The sequence below is a fragment of the Rhinatrema bivittatum genome, chromosome 11 (assembly GCF_901001135.1).
Source record: "Rhinatrema bivittatum chromosome 11, aRhiBiv1.1, whole genome shotgun sequence".
NCBI lineage: Eukaryota > Metazoa > Chordata > Amphibia > Gymnophiona > Rhinatrematidae > Rhinatrema > Rhinatrema bivittatum.
In genome coordinates this window covers 52,949,081-52,972,585 of record NC_042625.1, presented here as the reverse complement: position 1 = coordinate 52,972,585, position 23,505 = coordinate 52,949,081, and the positions used below count along the sequence as shown (strand labels likewise).

At 45.0% G+C, this 23,505-nt stretch overlaps 1 protein-coding gene across 1 annotated transcript in view; it reads left to right on the top strand.

The window, feature by feature from the left end:
• LOC115073299 (melanotransferrin-like) overlaps positions 1-20,837 on the top strand; it is a 45,354-nt gene extending 24,517 nt beyond the window's left edge. Inside the window, exons 10-17 of the mRNA XM_029571609.1 lie at positions 258-348; positions 3,797-3,865; positions 4,397-4,579; positions 5,222-5,375; positions 10,777-10,859; positions 12,175-12,359; positions 15,048-15,234; positions 15,971-20,837. Of these exons, the coding sequence (XP_029427469.1) occupies positions 258-348; positions 3,797-3,865; positions 4,397-4,579; positions 5,222-5,375; positions 10,777-10,859; positions 12,175-12,359; positions 15,048-15,234; positions 15,971-16,020 (1,002 nt within the window). The 3' untranslated portion in view covers positions 16,021-20,837. The remainder of the gene's footprint in view (positions 1-257; positions 349-3,796; positions 3,866-4,396; positions 4,580-5,221; positions 5,376-10,776; positions 10,860-12,174; positions 12,360-15,047; positions 15,235-15,970) is intronic.
• The last annotated feature ends 2,668 nt before the right edge of the window (positions 20,838-23,505 follow it).

Sequence of the window (23,505 nt, the reverse complement as noted above, 5' to 3'; positions counted from 1 at the left end):
CTTAAGAAGGGTTCAGTGGCAGATTTGCTTCCTTTTTTTCTGTTATTTTCTTCCAGAGTAGTCAACAGGGTCTGCTGTTAGATTTTGTTGAGTTGAGGAGTGGAATATGGAAGACACCAGTGGAAGGGAGATGTTCATGACCTTAAAAATAGTTGAGAAGCTAGTGAAAAACAATGTCTTAAGCAATATGAAAGTGTGTGTAGACTCTCCAGTGGTGGCATCTGCTTTCTGAAGTGAGGAATGTTGTTGCTTTACAGCGTAATGAGGCTGATGTTGTGTCCCTGGATGCTACACATGTCTACATTGCAGGATTCTGTGGCTTGGTTCCTGTGGCAGCTGAATACTGGGGTGAGTTCTTTAAACATCAGTGAATATTAAAGTGTTAGCACGGGGACAATAATCAAAATTGCTTGCATTTGTGCACTGCTATGGATACTTTTCACTTACTGGGTTTGCACCAATACACACCATGATATTTGCATGAGGAAATATGCAAAGGGAAATTTGAAAATGCAGCCTAGGCATTGGGAATACTTCCTGGCACTGAAAGTAAAACTGGCACTGCCTGTTGTTTTATCTGAATTACTACTACTACTACTTAACATTTCTATAGCACTACATGACATACGCAGCACTGCACAAACACACAAAAGTCAGTCCTTGCTCAATAGAGCTTACAAGCTAATAAGACAAACATACAGGACAAGAGACTTGGGGCATTTCATACAGTAAGACATTGGTTAAAAAAGAAAATAAAAAGAAAATTAGTTGATGAGGCTAAAAGCAAACAATCAAGCCCAAGATTTAAAAGCAATTTGAAAAATGTGGGTCTTTAGATGGATTTTAAACCCGGCAAGAGAGGGAGCATGACGCACCAGTTCAGGAAGACGATTCCAAGCCGTTCTCACAGAGCCAATTCATATCAGTAAGAAGCATTTTACTCCCAGAAATCAGTTTTCAAATCTGCCCACCCCATGTGTAAATAAACCTAACCCAGTAACATGCAGACACATTTTATATCTTGTGGCATCAGCTTGATGGGGTAACCAGAGAAACACTACAAATAGAGAAATGACTCAAAAGTCCAGAGGCAGGAAGATGACTAAGGCAGTGCAGAGGTTCTTCGGTGTCTGAAGTGTATAGCACCTGGACAAAACCAGAGATCTGAGTATTTCCCCCTGCTTCCCAGAAAAGTTGTTGGCTGCCCAAAAGTAGCCACTTACCTAGAGGCAGCGCTAGGAGCATTCTCAGGGTGCAGTTTCACTTTGTTCAGATATTCAGCGCTACCTACACAAAGTTATCCATTTAACTCTGCTCATCCAAATAGCTTTGATAAAGTTACCCAAAAAATGTAGCAGGTCAATAACACTCCTATCCCCCCCTCCCTGCCAACCTGCAATTAAAAAGAAAAGAAGCAAGCCAAGAAGCAACTGATCCCTCGCTTATTCACAAGATAAAGAAACTAGCAGGCCAAGCAGTGCCCATCTCCCCACCCCCTAACTTAACAAAGTAAGAACATAAGAAATTGCCATATTGGGTCAGACCAAGGGTCCATCAAGCCCAGCATCCTGTCTCCAACAGTGGCCAATCCAGGCTACAAGAACCTGGCAAGAACCCAAAAACTAAGTCTATCCCACGCTACTGATGCTAGTAATAGCAGTGGCTATTCCCTAACACAACTTGATTAATAGCAGGTAATGGACTTCTCCTCCAAGAACTTATCCAAACCTTTTTTAAACCCAGCTACACTAACTGCACTAACCACATCCTTATATTGGACTTGATTGTTAGTTTCATGTTTGGGATAGGGGATGAGTGGGTGCTATGTTGGCATGTCTCTCTCCCGTTCTTTATTTTCAGCTGGGTCTGGGGAGTTGGAAAGTTTGGATGGGACGAGTGGAAGTGGTATGGCTCTTTGGTTTGTTATCTGTGGCTTGCATGGTGATTGGAGCTGTTTTGAGGCTATGGTAAGAAGTGGGTCTGGTACTTCCAATGTTGTATGTCTTTGATGCATGTACCTGTACAATATTGATTTTGCATGCGTGTACCTGTACAATATTATGCACTTTTATGGTTTTGCATATATACAGCATATTGCTTTGGGTAGTTTTTACTGAAAAGACTAGGGAAGCAGTTAATAAATTTGAATACATGAAAAAAAAAAAGAAAGATAATTCTCAGCCAGATCAGAGACATAGTTAGTACAGGGAACAAGAGAGGAAAACTGAAACAGGAAGGGATTAGATGGAGAGCCAAACGAACTGTAGATGGTAGATACTTCAACAAGTATCTACCATCTACTACTACTTAACACTTCTATAGTGCTACTTGATGTAATCAGCACTGATAGACAAAAGAAGCAGACACCAGTAGAAACCTTGACATAATAAAACAACTATTAAACCAAATGGAACTAGTAATAAACATAGAAAAAACAGAATTCATACACCTTCAACGAAAAAACATTGTAAGAATTCAAAACCCCATTAAACTTAATAATAATAAATCAGTGGAGCTAACTGATAAAGCTAGAAACCTAGGAGTGATTATAGACACAGAACTCAGCCTTAAGCAACACATAGCGGTAAAAACAAGAGAAGGCTACGCCAAACTAATGGTCCTTAGAAGGCTAAAACCCTTATTAACTCAAGAACACTTTCATACAGTACTACAAGCACTAATATTTGCTAGCACGGACTACTGTAACACACTTTTTCTTGGATTGCCATATACCACAATCAGACCACTGCAAATACTACAGAACTCGGCTGCCAGAATACTTACTGGGAAAGGCAGAAGAGATCATATCACCCAAACACTGGCCGACTTACACTGGCTCCCAATAGAACAAAGAGTGCAATTCAAAACGCTATGTACAATTCATAAACTAATAAATGACGAAAATGCCTACTGGCTAAACACCGCACTTCAATTACATGTCCCTCAAAGGAATCTCAGGTCTGCCAATAAAGCACTACTAACCATACCCTCAGTAAAAACAGCAAAGTTGACCCAGGTTAGAGAGAGAGCACTATCATTGGCAGGACCATTATTATGGAACACATTACCACTTGAGCTAAGACTAATGAAAGATTTAAAACTCTTCAAAAAAAGCTTAAAAACTTGGCTCTTCAAAAAAGCATTCCACAGTAAGGTCGCTGAAGAAACAACAAATACATTCAGCTGAAAATCACCTATAAAAGCAGAGTTGTTTGTCTTTATTATTATTTTTTGTTATTTTACTCATAATTATATATTAATTTAAAAACAGTATGCACATATACGTTTAGCACGGCAATCGTAAATAGCATCTCCAACCCACTTTTCAATTAGAGTATATTATTGAACAATGTAACCGTAAAATATTGGCACCACTTGGATAACTTAGAAAACTATCAAACCTATTTCGTGCCTAAATGTAAACCGTTGTGATGGTGCATCACTGAACGACGGTATAGAAAAGTTTTTAAATAAATAAATAAATAAATAAACGTACTGATTGATGAAGGGTTGGCTTGTTTGGCATAAAAGAGGTGGAAGTGGGTGAAGGCATTTCCAGCACATGGCCACTGGAGCTGCGAGATCTTCCAATGTCATTGGGTGACTTGGTTGGGAGCTGCTCTAGCTCTGGGGTGGGAATGACTGTATTAGTGTTCAGGATCCATCTACAATCCTCCTTTTTTGAATCACGAGTCTGCACGATTCATGGTGCGGGACACAGAGGCTCTGGTGAGCAATGAATAAGCACAGGAGCACACAGCATTCAGGCACTTGATGCTTTGCTCATGTTTGACAGGTGGCGATTGCACTCTTGACAGTGGAACGGCAGCGGGAGTGGGGAAGCTGCTCCATGTCTCAGAGGAAGGTACAGTAGAATCTTGGAGGGCACCCCCAATATACCACAGTGCAGGGGTAGGAGAACCTTTATAAAAACTGGCACAAAAACCTCTGCTCTCCTGCAAGACCTCATCTTATATCTTTGCACTTGCCTCTTGTCAAGGACCCCCCCCCACACACACACAGCCCTGCTCTCACCCATCACCTCACACAGGTCAGTCCAGAAAGGCTCATGGAGTTCTAGTTTTTATTTCCCAGAGTTTCAATGCTTGCAGTGGGGTCGGCCTGTTTGAGTTGAGCTGGGAGAAGTGGACAGTCACTTTACCTCTCACGTACATTAGCCTGCACAGCACGGACACATCTAATGCTACTCCTGCACCTGCAATCTGTCACTACAGAAGCAGGCATGGATTTAACTGTCCCCCGAGTGCCTGTACCGCAGAACTCCCTGTTCAATCCCAGTCACTTCCTGGCTCTAGGCTAACAAGTGGGTCACCAGAAACTGTCTCCAGAGCGTGTGAATGTCCCTTTTTAATGGTTTGTTACTTTGGTTATGCAGGGCTCCCACCTATGTATGCAGTGGCTGTGACAAAAAAACTAACCAAGAATGTGAACATTCATAACCTTGGGGGGCGGCGCTCCTGCCATGGCCACCTCTACAGCCCTGCAGGCTGGCTTCTGCTGTCCAAGTACATCGGAGGGGAGCTGGAAAATGGCAGTTTAAACTGTGATATTAACGCAGGTAAGGACACCGGCCCAATGCTGTCCATGCGCCATCCAGTCAGCAGGACTGACCTTAGGAAAGTGCAGCGCCGGGAGCAAATCAACTGCAGCAGGGCCCTAGAATGCTGAGGTGCATGGTGCCACCCCCAAAGTTGCCAAAGTGCAGGGTCCAGGGTAGTCATCCCTATTGCTCCCCCCCCCCCCCCCCACATACCTTTAAGGATTGCCCTGCCAGTCAGCATTGTCTATTACTGCCTCACAGCCAATTATTTTTGTCCAATTCTACCTCATCAGCCAATCACTGTTCTTTGCTTTTCTTCACCAGCCAATTACTGCTATACATTCCAGCTTTCCCAGCTAATCACTGCTGGCATAGGTGTCCTTTTTGTCTGGCTACGTTTGACATCTCTATGCCCAGCTAAGGCTGGAGTGGGCTCCCTTCCCTTGGCTCACAGAAGGATGGCTTGGGTTCCCTTTTTTTTTTTTCCTGGACAATGGTAGCCACAGGCTCTCCTCTCTTTGTCCTGAATACGGTTGGCATGGGCTTCCTTTTGCATGCCCAGGTAAGGTTATTATGAGACACCTTCCCTGGGCCCGGGTAAGGCTGGTGCTGCCAGAGTGCACCTGAGGATCGCGTCAATTCCCTCTTTTTGCCCTGCAGTCTACCAGCGTTACTTCTGGAAAGGATGCATGCCTGGAGCAGAAGGGAATCTGTGTAAGGTGTGTCTAGGGAGAGAGGAAGCTGGAGGCAAAGGTAGCAGCCGCTGTGTCGCTAACCATGATGAGCGCTACTATGGAAATCTGGGTGCCCTTCGGTGAGTCTCCAGCAGGATTATACTTCTCACTAAACATCTCTCAGAGCGACAAATTCATAAGCAGCACAGTGCCATAAAGGCAGGTGTGCCCGGAATAACCAGGGCCTTATTAGCTATGAAACACAGCAGGAAATCTTCCCTTTGTAAGGGACAAGCTCTGTTTCTGTCTTTTTATTTGAACAAAACCAAACAGCAAATTATAGATATGCAGAGCTTACACTCCAGTAATTTTAAAACTGAATGTTTAATTCACTATCATTAAATACCAGTAGAATAGGAGAGCATTTTCCTGAATGACATCATAAGAGAAACTTATCCTCCAATGATTTATAAAATATCTCACTATTATGAGACAGAATTAAAAGACCAGAACTTGCCCCCTACAGCATCCTCTGAGCTATGTGATCCCAAAAATCCAAAACGAGCTATTTCGAAGTAGCTCAGTTTCTTGAAGGACACTTTTGGCTCTGCTGCAGACAATCAGTACGTTTGCATTACACAGACTTCCAGTTTAGGGTTAAGTAAGACTGGAGCAGAATGCCGGGCCTTTAAATACTGTAAATTTGGAGCGTATGAGCTATGATCAGGAAAAGCAGGAAAGGGCCAGAAGTACTCCTGGTGAGAGAGGAGTATAAGGACCGGCAATGTTTCAGATGGGGAGGGAGTATAAGGACCAGAAGTACTCCTGGTGAGAGAGGAGTATAAGGATCGGCAATGTTTCCAATGGAGAGGGAGTATAAAGACCAGAAGTACTCCTGGTGAGGGAGGAGTATAAGAACCGTTAATGTTTCTAATGGGGAGGGAGTATAAAGACCAGACGTACTGCTGGTGAGAGAGGAGTATAAGGCATGGCAATGTTTCCAATGGGGAGGGAGTATAAGGACCAGAAGTACTCCTGGTGAGAGAGGAGTATAAGGACCGGCAATGTTTCAGATGGGGAGGGAGTATAAGGACCAGAAGTACTCCTGGTGAGAGAGGAGTATAAGGATCGGCAATGTTTCCAATGGAGAGGGAGTATAAAGACCAGAAGTACTCCTGGTGAGGGAGGAGTATAAGAACCGTTAATGTTTCTAATGGGGAGGGAGTATAAAGACCAGACGTACTGCTGGTGAGAGAGGAGTATAAGGCATGGCAATGTTTCCAATGGGGAGGGAGTAAAAAAGACCAGAAGTACTGCTGGTGAGAGAGGAGTATAAGGCATGGCAATGTTTCTGATGGGGAGGGAGTATAAGGACCAGAGGTACTGCTGGTGGGAGAGGAGTATAAGGACCGTTAATGTTTCTAATGGGGAGGGAGTATAAAGACCAGACGTACTGCTGGTGAGAGAGGAGTATAAGGACCGGCAGTGTTTCTGATGGGGAGGGAGTATAAGGACCAGACGTACTGCTGGTGGGAGAGGAGTATAAGGACCGGCAGTGTTTCTGATGGGGAGGGAGTATAAGGACCAGAAGTACTGCTGGTGAGAGAGGAGTATAAGGACCGGCAGTGTTTCTGATGGGGAGGGAGTATAAGGACCAGACGTACTGCTGGTGGGAGAGGAGTATAAGGACCGGCAATGTTTCCAATGGGGAGGGAGTATAAAGACCAGAAGTACTGCTGGTGAGAGAGGAGTATAAGGACAGGCAATGTTTCTGATGGGGCGGGTGTATAAGGACCAGAAGTACTCCTGGTGAGAGAGGAGAGTAAGGACCAGCAATGTTTCTGATGGGGCGGGTGTATAAGGATCAGAAGTAGGTGGGAGAGGAGTATAAGGACCAGCAATGTTTCCAATGGGAAGGGAGTATAAGGACCAGAAGTACTGCTGGTGAGAGAGGAGTATAAGGACAGGCAATGTTTCTGATGGGGCGGGTGTATAAGGATCAGAAGTAGGTGGGAGAGGAGTATAAGGACCAGCAATGTTTCCAATGGGGAGGGAGTATAAGGACCAGAAGTACTCCTGATGAGAGAGGAGTATAAGAACCGTTAATGTTTCTAATGGGGAGGGAGTATAAAGACCAGACGTACAGCTGGTGAGAGAGGAGTATAAGGCATGGCAATGTTTCTGATGGGGAGGGAGTATAAGGACCAGAGGTACTGCTGGTGGGAGAGGAGTATAAGGACCGTTAATGTTTCTAATGGGGAGGGAGTATAAAGACCAGGCGTACTGCTGGTGAGAGAGGAGTATAAGGACCGGCAGTGTTTCTGATGGGGAGGGAGTATAAGGACCAGACGTACTGCTGGTGGGAGAGGAGTATAAGGACCGGCAATGTTTCCAATGGGGAGGGAGTATAAAGACCAGAAGTACTCCTGATGAGAGAGGAGTATAAGAACCGTTAATGTTTCTAATGGGGAGGGAGTATAAAGACCAGAAGTACTCCTGGTGAGAGAGGAGTATAAGGCATGGCAATGTTTCTGATGGGGAGGGAGTATAAGGATCAGAAGTAGGTGGGAGAGGAGTATAAGGACCAGCAATGTTTCCAATGGGAAGGGAGTATAAGGACCAGAAGTACTGCTGGTGAGAGAGGAGTATAAGGACATGCAATGTTTCTGATGGGGCGGGTGTATAAGGACCAGAAGTACTCCTGGTGAGAGAGGAGAGTAAGGACCAGCAATGTTTCTGATGAGGTGGGTGTATAAGGACCAGAAGTACTGCTGGTGAGAGAGGAGTATAAGGACCAGCAATGTTTCCAATGGGAAGGGAGTATAAGGACCAGAAGTACTGCTGGTGAGAGAGGAGTATAAGGACATGCAATGTTTCTGATGGGGCGGGTGTATAAGGACCAGAAGTACTCCTGGTGAGAGAGGAGTATAAGAACCGTTAATGTTTCTAATGGGGAGGGAGTATAAGGACCAGAAGTACTGCTGGTGAGAGAGGAGTATAAGGCATGGCAATGTTTCTGATGGGGAGGGAGTATAAGGATCAGAAGTAGGTGGGAGAGGAGTATAAGGACCAGCAATGTTTCCAATGGGAAGGGAGTATAAGGACCAGAAGTACTGCTGGTGAGAGAGGAGTATAAGGACATGCAATGTTTCTGATGGGGCGGGTGTATAAGGACCAGAAGTACTCCTGGTGAGAGAGGAGAGTAAGGACCAGCAATGTTTCTGATGAGGTGGGTGTATAAGGACCAGAAGTACTGCTGGTGAGAGAGGAGTATAAGGACAGGCAATGTTTCTGATGGGGCGGGTGTATAAGGATCAGAAGTAGGTGGGAGAGGAGTATAAGGACCAGCAATGTTTCCAATGGGAAGGGAGTATAAGGACCAGAAGTACTGCTGGTGAGAGATGAGTATAAGGACAGGCAATGTTTCTGATGGGGCGGGTGTATAAGGACCAGAAGTACTCCTGGTGAGAGAGGAAAGTAAGGACCAGCAATGTTTCTGATGGGGTGGGTGTATAAGGACCAGAAGTACTGCTGGTGAGAGAGGAGTATAAGGACAGGCAATGTTTCTGATGGGGAGGGAGTATAAGGACCAGAAGTACTCCTGGTGAGAGAGGAGTATAAGGACCAGAAGTACTCCTGATGGGAGAGGAGTATAAGGACCGGCAGTGTTTCTGATGGGGAGGGAGTATAAGGGCCAGAGGTACTCCTGATGGGAGAGGAGTATAAGGACAGGCAGTGTTTCTGATGGGGAGGGAGTGTAAGGACCAGTAGTACTCCTGATGAGAGAGGAGAGTAAGGACCAGCAATGTTTCCAGTGGGAAGGGAATGTAAGGGGCCGCCAGTTCTCCTGGTGAGTGGGGAGGATAAGAACCAACGTGGGAGAGGAGTAGAAGTACAGACAGCATTTTTGGTGGGGAGGGAGTGTAAGGAACGGCAATACTCCAGGTGAGAAGGGAGAATAAGGACCAGCAGTACGTCGAGTAGGGAGAGAAGTGTAAGGATTGGTAATACTCCTTGTGAGGGACTTGTGTAAGGACTGGCAGTACCCCCATTGGGTAGGGTGTGTGAGGACAGCAGTATTTCTGGTGAGAGGGGTATATAAGGACTGGCAGTACCCTCCATTGGGAGGGTGTGTAAGAACCAGTACTACTCCTGGTGAGAGGGGTGTGTAAGGACCAGCAGTACCCCTGGTGAGAGGGGTGCATAAAGGACCGACAGTACACCCATTGGGGAGGCTGTATAAGGACCAGCAGTATTCCTGGTGAGAGGGGTGTGTAAGGAGGACTGGCAGTACTCCATTTAAGAGGGGAGTATAAGGACTGGCAATACTTCTGGTGGGGAGAGGAGTGTAAGGGGCTGTAAGGACCAGCAGTACTCCTGGTGAGAGGGGTGTGTAAGGAGGACTGGCAGTATCCCCACTGGGGCGTGTGTAAGGACTGGCAGTACTCCTGGTGAGAGGGGTGTGTAAGGACCAGCAGTACTCCTGGTGAGAGGGGTGCATAAAGGACCGACAGTACACCCATTGGGGCGTGTGTAAGGACTGGCAGTATCCCCACTGGGGCGTGTGTAAGGACCAGCAGTACTCCTGGTGAGAGGGGTGCATAAAGGACCGACAGTACACCCATTGGGGCGTGTGTAAGGACTGGCAGCATCCCCATTTAAGAGGGGAGTATAAGGACTGGCAATACTTCTGGTGGGGAGAGGAGTGTAAGGGGCTGTAAGGACCAGCAGTAGTCTGTGTAAGAATCTGCAGTACTCCTGATAGGAGTGTAAAGACCAGCAGTACTCTCAGTGGGGAGTATGACTGCCATGTTAGCCCACTTGAATGCACAGAAATAAAGGTTAACGAATATAATACATATAAATATAAGGTGATGCCTTTTTATTGATCTGACCTACTGTATTTAATGTATTATCACCCTATACATATTTTTGGGGGGGATCAAAGTACTCACTATGTCAGAGTTAGTCTGAACTGAGAAATCCATTTGTAGCTCTTTGCAAGCTGCCCATCCTGTCAGTGGCTAAAAGCAGAGGTGTTTTCCCCACATCACTGTGGAGGCATTCCCAGTCCGAGGGAGGCAGCCACATTCCTAGTTCTGGCCATGCAGCTTCCTGTAAGTGCTTCTGCCTTGGGCAAACTCTGCAGCTCAGGTTTCCTGCGGACTTTGCTCCTGCCCCCACAGTTTTGAGACTTTTGCGTCCTAAATGTTTAAACCTTCTCCTCAGTTTAAAGGCGTTTTTCATCTTGTTTCACAAGTTAGCTGAAAGGGCTCTGGATTTGATTGGAGCACAAGACCCAGGAGGGCTGGATGTTTGGTAGGATGGGGCTGGGTGGTGGATTAAAGGGGGAACCCGATATCCTCATGAACCCAGGAGGGTAGAGAACCAAAAAGGAAGAGCAGAGAAAGTGACTTGGGTAGGAGGCGCTCGCCTTCCAGGCTCTGTGGCTAGCTGACTGCTCTTTACCTGCTCCTGTAAGCCTGTGATGCGCAGCTCAGTCGCAGCCCTGGCAGTCACAGCTTCTGTTTCCTTTTGCAGGTGTTTGGTTGGAGATTCTGATGGAAAGAGCGTGGGAGACGTAGCCTTTCTGGAACATTCTTCTCTGCTAGACAACATCAGGAGTAGGGAAGCCTGCCAGCAGTCCCTGTTCATTCTGTTTCTCTGAATTTCTGCAGAGTAGCAAACCGCTGAGAACTTTTCTGTGTCGCACTGGACAATTGGGTCTGGGCCTCCTGCATCTCTCTGCACTGTTCTCTCCTATCACTAAAACATTTTTTTAGAGTAACGAAAGGAAAAGTGCTTTCCTGTTCCAGCACCAGTGACAACCATCACAAAAATGGTTTCCTTCCCTCAACCCGCAGGATGAAACTCTGAACTGTGTCCTTCTGCTGATCTCTCCCTGCAGCTTTATTCCTTAGTCATTCTCGGCCCTTGGTTAAGGCAATCTGCCAGGTGCCAGCAGTGCCAACCCTCCGTAAAGGAGAGCCACAGACACAGCTTAGAGTGGTTTTCTCATTCTGGGAATAGAAAAACACAGGGAAGAAGAAAAATCAGTCAGATTTAAGAAAGTTGAGATTGTGCAGAAGCTGTATTTGGGATAAAATGACCCCTGCTCTGATGGATCCCCACAGGGATTCCCCATATGGCCCCTGCTTTAAAGGATCCCCATGGGGATTCCTGCTCACCCCCTGCTTTAATGGATCCTTGGGATTCTCTACACCCCCTGCTCAAATGGATCCCTATAGATTCCCATATGCCTCCTGCTTTAATGGATCCCCACAGGAATGCCTGGTCACCTCCTGCTAAAATTGATCCCCACAAGATTCTCAGTCACCCCTGCTATAATGGATCCCTACAGGGCTTCTTATTAATCCCATTTGGGATTATCATACACCCCCTGCTCTAATGAATCCCCCTAAAGCAATTCACAAACACAAGCTGCTCCAATGGTACATCTCAGCAATTCAGTCAACCCTCCCCCCCTCTAATGATTCCTTTGCAGGAATTCCCAGTCACCCCCTGCTCTAATGGTTCCTCTGCAGAGATTCCTAGTCACCCCCTGCTCTGTTTCTCTCACAGGGATTCCCTGTCACTCCCTGCTCTAATGGTTCCCCTGCAGATTCCCAGTCACCCCCTGCTCTGTTTCCCTCACAGGGATTCCCTGTCACTCCCTGCCCTAATGGTTTCTCTGCAGTGATTCCCAGTCACCCCCTGCTCTGTTTCCCTCACAGGGATTTCCAGTCACCCCCTGCTCTTTTTCCATCACAGGGATTTCCATCAACTCCGCAGAGATTCCCAGTCACCCCTTGCTCTGTTTCCCTCACAGGGACTCCCAGTCACCTCCTGTTCTAATGATTCCCCTGCAGAGATTCCCAGTCACGCCCTGCTCTAATGCTTCTCCTTCAGGGATTCACAAAACTCCATTCTCTTTTGCAGAGCTAGAGAGTCTGGACTGGGCTATTGGGTACAGTGCTTCTGATTTTGAGCTGCTGTGTCCAGATGGAAGTCGTGCTCAAGTCACAGACTGGCTGAACTGTAATTTGGGGCCCATTCCCCCAAATGTGGTCATGACGAGGCCAGTTATCGCATCCAGAATATATGACTTCCTCAGTAAATCTCAGGTGAGCACAGTGCAGGAGGCAAAGTGAAAGCCCCTTCCTTGCACAATCATAGAAACATAGAAACATAGAAATGACGGCAGAAGAAGACCAAACGGCCCATCCACTCTGCCCAGCAAGCTTCACACACTTTTTTCTCTCATACTTATGTTTCTCTTAGCTCTTGGTTCTATTTCCCTTCCACCCCCACCATTAATGTAGAAAGCAGTGATGGAGCTGCATCCAAGTGAAATATCAAGCTTGATTAGTTAGGGGTAGTAGGGGTAGTAACCACCGCAATAAGCAAGCTACACCCATGCTTATTTGTTTTACTCAGACTATGTTATACAGCCCTTATTGGTTGTTTTTCTTCTCCCCTGCCGTTGAAGCAGGGAGCTATGCTGGATATGCTTGAAGTATCAGTTTTTCTTCTCCCCTGCCGTTGAAGCAGAGAGCCATGCTGGATATGCATCGAAAGTGAAGTATCAGGCACATTTGGTTTGGGGTAGTAACCGCAATCATACTCAGCAATCATACTCAGCATAGCCCTGCTCTCTTATTCACATTCAGCTCGGCGCCGCTCTCTTATTCACATTCAGCACGGCACTGCTCTCTTCTTCACACAGCATGGCACCGTTTTCTTCTTCACATTTAGCACGGCGTTGCTCTCTTCTTCACATGCAGCATACCACTGCTCTCTTCTTCACATTCAGCACAGCATCGTTTTCTTCTTCACACTGCATGGCGTTGCTCTCTTATTCACATTCAGCACGGTGCCGCTCTCTTATTCACATGCAGCATGCCATTGCTCTTTTCTTAACATTTAGCACGGCACCGTTTTCTTCTTCACGCTGCATGGCGCTGCTCTCTTATTCACATTCAGCACGGTGCCGCTCTCTTATTCACATGCAGCATGCCACTGCTCTCTTCTTCATATTTAGCACGGCACCGTTTTCTTCTTCACACTGCACGGCGCTGCTCTCTTCTTCACATTTAGCACGGCACCGTTTTCTTCTTCACACGCAGCATGCCACTGCTCTCTTCTTCACATTTAGCATGGCATCGCTCTCTTCTTCACACTGCATGGCGCTGCTCTCTTCTTCATATTTAGTATGGCATCGCTCTCTTCTTCATGCTCAGCATGGTGCTTTTTTCTTCACACCCAGCACGGTGCTGCTCCCTTCTTCACACTCAGCACACCGCTCTCCACACAGCCCAGTGCTGCTCTCTTCTTCACACTCAGCACACCGCTCTCCACACAGCCCAGTGCTGCTCTCTTCTTCACACTCAGCGCGGCTCTCTTCTTCACACTCAGCACATGCTCTCCACACAGCCCAGTGCTGCTCTCCTCTTCACACTCAGCACGGTGCTGCTCCCTTCTTCACACTCAGCACACCGCTCTGCACACAGCCCAGTGCTGCTCTCTTCTTCACAATCAGCGCGGCGCTGCTCTCTTCTTCACACTCAGCACACCGCTCTCCACACAGCCCAGTGCTGCTCTCTTCTTCACACTCAGCACGGTGCTGCTCCCTTCTTCGCACTCAGCACACCGCTCTGCACACAGCCCAGTGCTGCTCTCTTCTTCACACTCAGCACGGTGCTGCTCTCTTTTTCACTCAGCACACGCTCTGCACACAGCACAGTGCTGCTCTCTTCTTCACACTCAGCACGGTGCTGCTCTCTCTTTCACTCAGCACCGCTCTCCACACAGCCCAGTGCTGCTCTCTTCTTCACACTCAGCACAGCGCTGCTCTCTTCATCACACTCAGCACGGTGATGCTCTCTTCTTCACACTCAGCACATGCTCTCCACACAGCCCAGTGCTGCTCTCCTCTTCACACTCAGCGCAGTGCTGCTCTCTTCTTCACACTCAGCACGGTGCTGCTCCCTTCTTCACACAGCCCAGTGCTGCTCTCTTCTTCACACTCAGCGCGTAGTTGCTCTCTTCGTCACTCAGAACACCGCTCTCCACACAGCCCAGTGCTGCTCTCTTCTTCACACTCAGCACGGTGCTGCTCCCTTCTTCACACTCAGCACACCGCTCTGCAGACAGCCCAGTGCTGCTCTCTTCTTCACACTCAGCACGGTGCTGCTCTCTTTTTCACTCAGCACACGCTCTGCACACAGCCCAGTGCTGCTCTCTTTTTCACTCAGCACACGCTCTCCACACAGCCCAGTGCTGCTCTCTTCTTCACTCAGCACACGCTCTTCACACAGCCCAGTGCTGCTCTCTTCTTCACACTCAGCACAGCGCTGCTCTCTTCATCACACTCAGCACGGTGATGTTCTCTTCTTCACACTCAGCACACGCTCTCCACACAGCCCAGTGCTGCTCTCTTCTTCACACTCAGCGCAGCACTCTCCACACAGCCCAGTGCTGCTCTCTTCTTCGCACTCAGCACGGTGCTGCTCTCTTCTTCGCACTCAGGACATCGCTCTCCACACAGCCCAGTGCTGCTCTCTTCTTCACACTCAGCACGGTGCTGCTCCCTTCTTCACACTCAGCACATCGCTCTCCACACAGCCCAGTGCTGCTCTCTTCTTCACACTCAGTACGGTGCTGCTCTCTTCTTCCCACTCAGCATGGTGCTGCTCTCTTCTTCACACTCAGCACACCGCCCTCCACACAGCCCAGTGCTGCTCTCTTCTTCACACAGCACGGTGCTTTCTTCTTTATTCTCAGCTCAGTATTGCTTTCTTCTTTTTTTTCAGGAAACATTTGGCTTGAAGCCAGACTCAAAGTTCCAGTTGTTTCAGTCACATATGGATGGAGAAGCAGATTTACTATTTAAAGATGCCACAAACTGTCTTGTTCATACCAATCACTTGAGCTACCGGATGCTTCTTGGGGAGCCATTTTATCAGCTAGCTGAGTCTGTGTTTAACTGCACGCATGCAGGTAACCTGAAGAAGCAGCAGGACCCATCAATAAAGCAGTCTTCTGCTGTAGCAGTCCCTACCCTGATAGTTATGAAGAGGGCATTTTGCATGGGTGAGGCATTAGCTCCCACGTACTGGCCTCCTGTATCACAACTTAACCCTACCCTCTGCACCTTAACACAGTGGATGACAGCAGAAAAAGATGATCTGGTCCATCCAGTCTGTCCATTTAGTCTATCCCCACTGTTAAGGATACACCCCAGCTGCCAGCCAAAGATTATCCAAGATCATCTTTTTTTTGTCTTCCTCCTCTGTACTCCATGGACAGATGTATGCCTCTGCTCTTTATTGCTCCTTGTATAGCCTCTACTAATAGGCCTAAAAACCCTGTTTACACTACATTTTGACCCATGTACTGAAGTAATATGATGTAGCCTTTCCACCCCATTATCATGAACAGATAGTGCCTCTGAAAATGCTGTGGACTTTGCTAGCACCTCTGAAAAGTCTGCATTCCTCTTGTAGTATATCAACTCCATTTCTCGCCAGGTCACTGGTACCTGAGTGGAGTAGGACATCAGCTTCTGAATTCTTAAGTTCATCAATGGCCACGGCAAGTGGAAGGCCACAGCTTACCTCTAGCTAGACCATTTCAGCACTCACAAACCCTTTCCCTTGTAAATGTTGGGTAGGGATGCAACTTAATTCTTGAAAAGGTTCAACCTTTTCCTCAGTTTATGTTCTATGTTTTAAAGGTATTCTAGACTTCTGTAATCAAGACGTTTGCACATCTTCTGGAAAATGATCAAGCTAATTCCTCAGTCCCAGAAATTGTACTTCTTGTCTACACAGCAAGCGCACTGTATGAGGAAGAAGATAAAGGTACACCACTACAGAACTGTACACTGAAGACAACTCTACTCTATCTAGTCATTACAGACAGCAGCACATCCTTATCGAAGGGCATGCAGCCTTTCTTCAGGGGATCAGTAGAGCTCTAGTTCATTATCTTTTAGAGCACACTAGCCTGATGGGGGTAGGGAGACTGGCAAGTATGTGGAGGACTGGCCTAATGGTTGGAGCAGTGGATTGAGAACCAGGGAAACCAGGGTTCAAATCCTGCTGCTGCTCCTCGTGGCCTTGGGCAAGTCACTTCCCCCTCCATTGCCTCAGGTACAAACTTAGATTGTGAGCCCTCTGGGGACAGGGAAATACCTACGGTACCTGAAAGTAATGTGGCTTGATGTGTCACAAAAAGTGGAAGATAAATTCATACAATTCAATCTGCTAATCGGGAGTATATGAACAGCACATTTCACCTCTCTATTAATCCTGTTCCAATGTACAAATCAGGAGCATATGAACAGCATAGTGTACTTTGCAAACACTCTGCTCCAAATGACAACTTGGGAGCATAGGAACAGCACAGGGTATGTTCCCTTTCGTTGCTCTTCTTTACTAGTTTTGCTCTCTGTGCATGCTCTGGTAGGAGCCTTTCCACAAAAACCTTTTCTGATTTCATACGGCAAATTTCTTACCACTTTGACAAAAGCCTCCTCCCCAATCCAGCACCACAAAATTCCCCTGCACAACCTACATCCACCCTATAAAGCCCATCTCTGTCCCGATCCTAAACCTTTCCATACCCTTCCACAACCCATAACTCCACCCCTCCCCATCAATGATCCTGCTCCTTTCTATAGAAAACCTTTGTTCCCTGCCTGATCACAGCAGCTGCGATGCAGGGGGAGGGGATAGTTTAGGAGGTGAAGCTCAGTGAGTCTGTAACAGGCAGGAGCTCTAGTGAGAGTCAAAGGCAACTCAGAGACTGCAATGAGTGGGGGACCTGATGAGAGTCACAGGCAGCTCAGTGACTCCACCAGGCAGGGTACCTGGAGACAGTTACAGCAGTTCTGCAAGAACTAAAATTATAATGAATAAATAATGCAGCAAATGTTGCCCCTTGTTTGCTTGATTTTCCAGTCTAAGGATGGTTGAAGCCTTGCTAAGGGTTCATGGGGGTTGACCCTTACCTCTTCCTTTTGGAAGCTTGATGGAGCTGTACCACTGCTCTATGGAATTCAACACCATCTTCCCCCATTTTTGGTAATGTGCAGAGGGCATTTCTGAATTCAGTGTTCGAGCTGGCTGATTGGGCTCATCAGCCTCTCTGTGTGTAAAGGAGCAGATGGAGGGCCAGTACACACCAGAGAGAGGCGTTCTTGGGGCCATCAGCAGGAAGGGGGTAGCACTTCCATACATATGCATACACGTCAGGGCCAGATTTGTTGTATGCCCTTAGGCAGGGTTGAAAGAGTGGAGGGTGGGAGACCCTGGAGCTCAGAAAATTGGAGTTGGGAAAGAGTCCAAAGACGTAGAGGGCCATAGCAGCCCACCTGTGAAGTGGATGGTGGGAGCAGGCTCCTCCATGGTATAATGGCATTCCTTTACAGCCTGGACTTTGGCATGCTAGGCAGTTACTTCAGCCTAAATCTGGGCCTGATACACAAATACACATAATTTCAGTGAAAAATTACTTGCACAAATCGCAGGAAGGGAAAGAGTGAAAGAATTGTTCTTTCAATGGACCAATATCATTGTTGAATTGTGATGTTTAAATACTTGCAAAGATTCTGGAAAATAGGCCTCAATTGATTTATCTGGCTCAGACTGACTTCAGAATGGAGAGACCTATAGACATAATACATAAGGCCAGGACGCAGAGAGAGTGTTGCAACGTGTTGAAAAGGGGCTCATCTATTTCACATATTCAACATCTAGAAAGAAAATGGAGAAAGCTTAAAACATCTGACATTGAAAGCAAGCTTAAGTGCAATATTAAACACTATCTACATGCCATCAAAATTACTAAGTTCAAACACTATACAAATATTCTTCACAAAGCAGCAAATAGACCAAGAAAATTGTTCCATTTAATTTCTGAAATTTCAGCTCAGTATAAAATAGACCGCCATTCTCATTCCCTGAAAGCCAAAGATTTTGCTATAGCACTTGACAATAAAGTCGCATCTATAGGATCAGAGTTTGTAACTGACTGCTTCTCACTTATCTTCCACTCTTGTCACTCTATCGTAATCTGATGATTCCTTTATTCCTACCAGCAAACTATCTTCTTTTAATTACACAAGCAAGCTTGTAGTTAATTTTCCAAAACTCTTATATAAGTCTCTTCTACTACATTTAATCCAATTCTACTCAGTTTCATTCTCAATCCCATTCTTAAATCTTCTTCCACCATTATTGAATATCATCAATAGGAGCCTTGAAACTGGATACCTTCCCTCCATCAGTCAAAATCCAGCCTGTGCTAAAAAATAAACTTAAACCCTGCCCTCCCATTTAATTATAGGCCAATTTCCAATCTCCCAACACTCAGTAAAATTATTGAGAAAATCGTCCATTGTCAACGCTCTACTTTTTTGGACAAAACCTTTGTTTTACACCCGAAACAATCTGGATACCATAAAGGTTTCAGTACTGAAACTGCACCGACTGCCTTGCAATCTGATATTACTCTTAATTTAATTAAAGGGAAATCAGTACTCATAGCCTTTCTAGACACGAGTGTTGCTTTTGACAAAGTAGACCATTAATTACTTCTAAATTGGCTATATGTAGAGTCCTTTGTTTTCAGTTTAAATCGATTTTCACCCATAAATTCCTGGATTTTTCCAAAAGTGACACGATTTAAACCGATTTGCACCCTAATTTTAGGTTTGTAAGAGAGCAGCTCCGGAGTTGCAGATGCAGTGCCTCAAGGCCTCCAGCAACTGGAAGCCAGTATAGGTCAAAGCACCTGCAGCATTTCAAGTCCCATCCTCACCAGCAAAAGCATTCGCCCTCCAGTGCCGATAAGGTGGCATTTCAAGTCCCGCCTCCTCTTCCCCCCAGGCAGCCAAAGTGCCTGATGCTTGGGGCTGCCAATGCAGCATTTGAAGCGAGCCACGCCACCAGCAGCACTTCCCAGCAGGCTCCCTGGCCCTTCAGAAAAGCAGAAGTGCAGCGTTGCAGAGCATGGGAGCCTCAGTGTTGTGGCGGAAGGTGAGAGAAGCCTGGGGCCACCACTAGTAAGGAGGAATGGGGAATGTGCTGTTGCAGTGGGGGAGGGAGATTCTTAGGGGAAGAGGGAGAGGGAAAGGGAGGCATATGGTTGGTGGGGAGATGCTGCTGAATGGGTGAGTGACAGAATCTGTTTAATATTGTTTTATTGTCCTAGCTTTGCTCAACAACAATAAACGCCGATGTTTTATCAGAAAAATGAGTCATTTTTCCACTGATTCTGTCCTGTTTCTGTTCTCGTCATAATAAACACCAATAAATTCCCAGGAATTTTATTTTTTTTAATGAAGGTCCCTAGCTATCGGATATAGGAATCAGAGATCAAGCATTAAGTTGGTTTAAGTCATTCCTAGACAAAAGATCGTACCAGACTGTATGGAACAATGATACTTCTAGTCCTAGACCTCTTAAGTGCAGAGTTATCACCTACAATCTTCAATCTTTTTCTTGCTCCACTTGGTGCTTTAATTCAAAGCCTAGGTTTTTATATATTCATATGCTGATGATATTCAGGTGGCTGCCTCCATCGATGTAAAAACCCCCGCCCCATTAGCTGCCTTTAATAATTGTCTCACGGAAATTACTCACTGGTTGAAAAACCTCAAGCTCAAAGTTAATCCGAGCAAGTCTGAATCTGGGTGATTTTTGGGTAAAAGCCAATCAGAACGACCACCTTCTCCAGTTATGGATGGAACTTAAATCCCGGTCAAGGAAGCTTCCACAATTTTAGGTGTTTTGCTGGACAGAGATTTAAAATTCACATCACTTATTTGATTCAATCCTCCTATTTTTATCTTAATTTTATTCATAATTATGTCCTTTTCTTGATTCTAACGATCATAAAACCACTGTACATGCTTTAGTCTTCAGTAAATGACTACGGACCTGTACTATTTCACGGTCTCACCAATTCTGCTTTGCGCAAACTTCAGGTTGTTCAAAACACAGTTATTTTCAGTAAAAAGAAATAGGATTATTTTACGCCACTCCTCATAGATCTTCACTGGTTGCAAATTTCTGCTCACGTTACTTTTACAATTGCCTGCCTAACATATAAAGGCTATAGGCATGGCACACCTATCTTGCAAATCTCATTAAGACATATCGCCCCAACAAAACTCTTCGCTCTATTTATCAAGAATTACTTCTAGTTCCTTCACTCAAAGAAATCCAGTTAGAATCAATTAGAGAAAGTTATTTTATGTATTTAGCTCCTAGTATCTGGAACACTCATCCTTTAAGCCTATGGCTTAAGAATGAGTTCTTAAAATGTAGGAAATTATTCAAAAGTTTTTTATTTGGACAGTTGTTCAAAGGGTCTCTATTAAATTTTAATTTGTTTTTTTTTGCTTTACCATTTTACATTCTTTTATAATTTCTCTTTAGCTTTATGTCAATTAGTTTATATAATGTATTTATATATCTACCATTACTATGTTTTGTATATTTCATGGTTTTATGATTAATATTTTTTGTTACCTTTAGTTATTTTAGTTTTATGCTTTCTCTCATTTTTATTGTAAATTACCTTGATTTACCATGGTAAGAAATGGCAATTAATCAAGTCAAATAAATAATAATCTTTGAAAAATGTGGGTTTGGGTATTAATTTTAGATGCATACATTGAGTACCAAAAGCTCGTCAGGCTGGACAGCTGTCAGAGCTGTTCACACTGGGGAGATGAACAAGGCAAGGTTACCCTCTTTCTTCTTTGCATTTTGTATTGCCACTGGAGCCGTCGGCTACTAAAATCAGTGTATGCAAATATTAAGGAAATTGTTACTAAAGGTAGATCTGAGCTAAGATGGTGCTTTTTGCAGATGACATCTTACTTTACGTAAGGGACCTAGTTAATTCCTTAGAAACTATATTGCAGACAATTGTGAGGTTTGGCAGTCTTGGGTTATAAGATTATATGGCCAAGATGACAATTTTGGTAATTAAAGTTGGCTATTTCCATTTTGTTTAAAATACTAAGAGGTTTCTGTTAAATATCTGGGGATTTGTGGGCCAAGTAATTTGGATAGATTATACTCGCTGAATTTTGCAAACCTGCCACCCTCCCAAAAGTAAGTTTAGCAGAATCTTGCTGTATGAGCTCCTTATTCTATTTCTTGGCTTGGAAGAATAGCTACTATTAAAAGGAAACATTTGCTTAGACTCCTATTGTTCTTGGAAATGTTGCTCATTAGGGTTCCAAGTTCTTTCCCCCCCCCCTCCATGTTAAATTCAATAGTTTCAAAATTTGGGCAGATGGGCAAAAGACAGAGAACTTCCCTAAGCATACTGATCTTCGCTAGGCAACATGCTGATTTGCATCTCCCCAATTTTCAGTTGTATCAGAAAGCAATACATTTAAAAAGCATTCTTGCATGGCCTAGATGATTGAGTAACAAACAATGAATAGCCTTAGAGGAAGAATGGGCTGAAGAGAAGGGTTTGTAGGTAATCTCTTTACACCTTCAGCCCAATCTCCGGGTTACATACACCTATATTTCAGCTTCTCACAGGTGTAAATACACCTTCAGTCCAGTCTTTTCCCAGGTGCAAATACTTCTATACTCTAGCTTCTTACATGTGTAAATACATTTTTACCCCAGCTTCTGCTCAGCCTTTTCCAAAGTGTAAATACACTTTAGCCCAGTCTGTTCCCTGGTGCAAATGCATCTTTGCCACCTCTCCCAGGTAGCAGAGGTGGTAGCTACAAGAACTGGGCCAGTATTTAAACTTGGGACATACACAGCAGAAGCATGAGGGCATGTGAGAAAACAGTAATCAGAAGAAATAGGAAGTGGGACAACATTAGACGGTATCTTTCAAATTGTACACAGAAGTGTAAAGTCTGTAGGTACTACTGTTTTCTCTTTTCCTTTTTCCTTGAGTCCCACCAGATCAGTTCAGACAAATGAGTTTTTCTACTCTACCAGCAGACAGAGAAGAAAAACGTTACTGCTCTGGTGGTACTTAAGTAACTGAGTCACTAGAAGTCTCAGCAAATCTGTCACAAAGCTAAAAACAAAAACCCCCCACCTTACTCTCGAGCAGGGAAAACAGAAATAGGAACCAGCAGCAACACCAAATGTACATAGTCAGCACTGTTGGCATTTGAATCCAACAAGAGGATTCAAATGCCAACAGTGCTGACTACGTACATATTTATTTTATTTATTTATTTAAATTTCTTATATACCGGCATTCGCGATGGGAGTCGCATCATGCCGGTTTACAAATAACAAGGTGTGACAACAGAATAAATACTTAATAACTTAAAAACATTAACATGTGATAGAAGAATAAGGTAGCAGTTACAATAAAACAGGGATAAAATGCAACTTGGAATGAAGAGGAGGCAAAAGAGAGATTAACAATGAGATAACAAAAGAATGACCAAGGTAAATAAAACCTGCCAAATTAAAAAAGAAAGAACATTATTGAGTTGTCAAAGGTTGTTGATTACCCTGACGGTAATATCCACTCAGGACAGCAGAGAACAAAGGACGGATTTCTGGACTGGTGGGACTCAAGAAAAGAAAATTAGCAGGTAAGAACCAATTTTTCCTTTCGTATCATTCCCTAGACCAGTCCAAATGAATGGGATGTACCCAAGCTTCCCTAAACTGGGCAGCAGCTGAAAGACCCATTCACAACATGCTCTCTCCAAACATTCAACCTGTTATATTTGGAAAATGTGTGCAAAGATGACCAAGTCACCACCTTACAAATCCCTTGTGGTAAAATCAACTGACATTCAGCCCATGATGCTGCCTGAACCCTAGTAGAATGAGCTTGAAGATACACAAGTATCTGTAGATCTCTACAAATGTAAGCAGAAACTATCGCCTCTTTAATCCATCTAGCAATGGTTGCCTTCAAAGACACCTTTCCCTTGTTATAACCATTGAATAACACAGAGATGATCAGAAATATGAATTCATTTGTAACTTTCAGATGTCTCAAAAGTGTTCTATGCACAACCCAAACATTTGATTCCTGAGCGTGTGCAGAAGTAGCCTCCAACATCTTAAATGCAGGCACCTCTATGGAATGATTCAAATGAAAGGAAGAAACTAGTCAGCAAAAAAGGGTGTCCCTTACAAATAGAAACCCCATCTTCTGAGAATTGAAGGAAGGGATCCCTACATGATAATGCCTGCAACTCAGAAATTGACCTTGCTGAACATAGTCACCAAAATCACTGCTTTCAGTGTA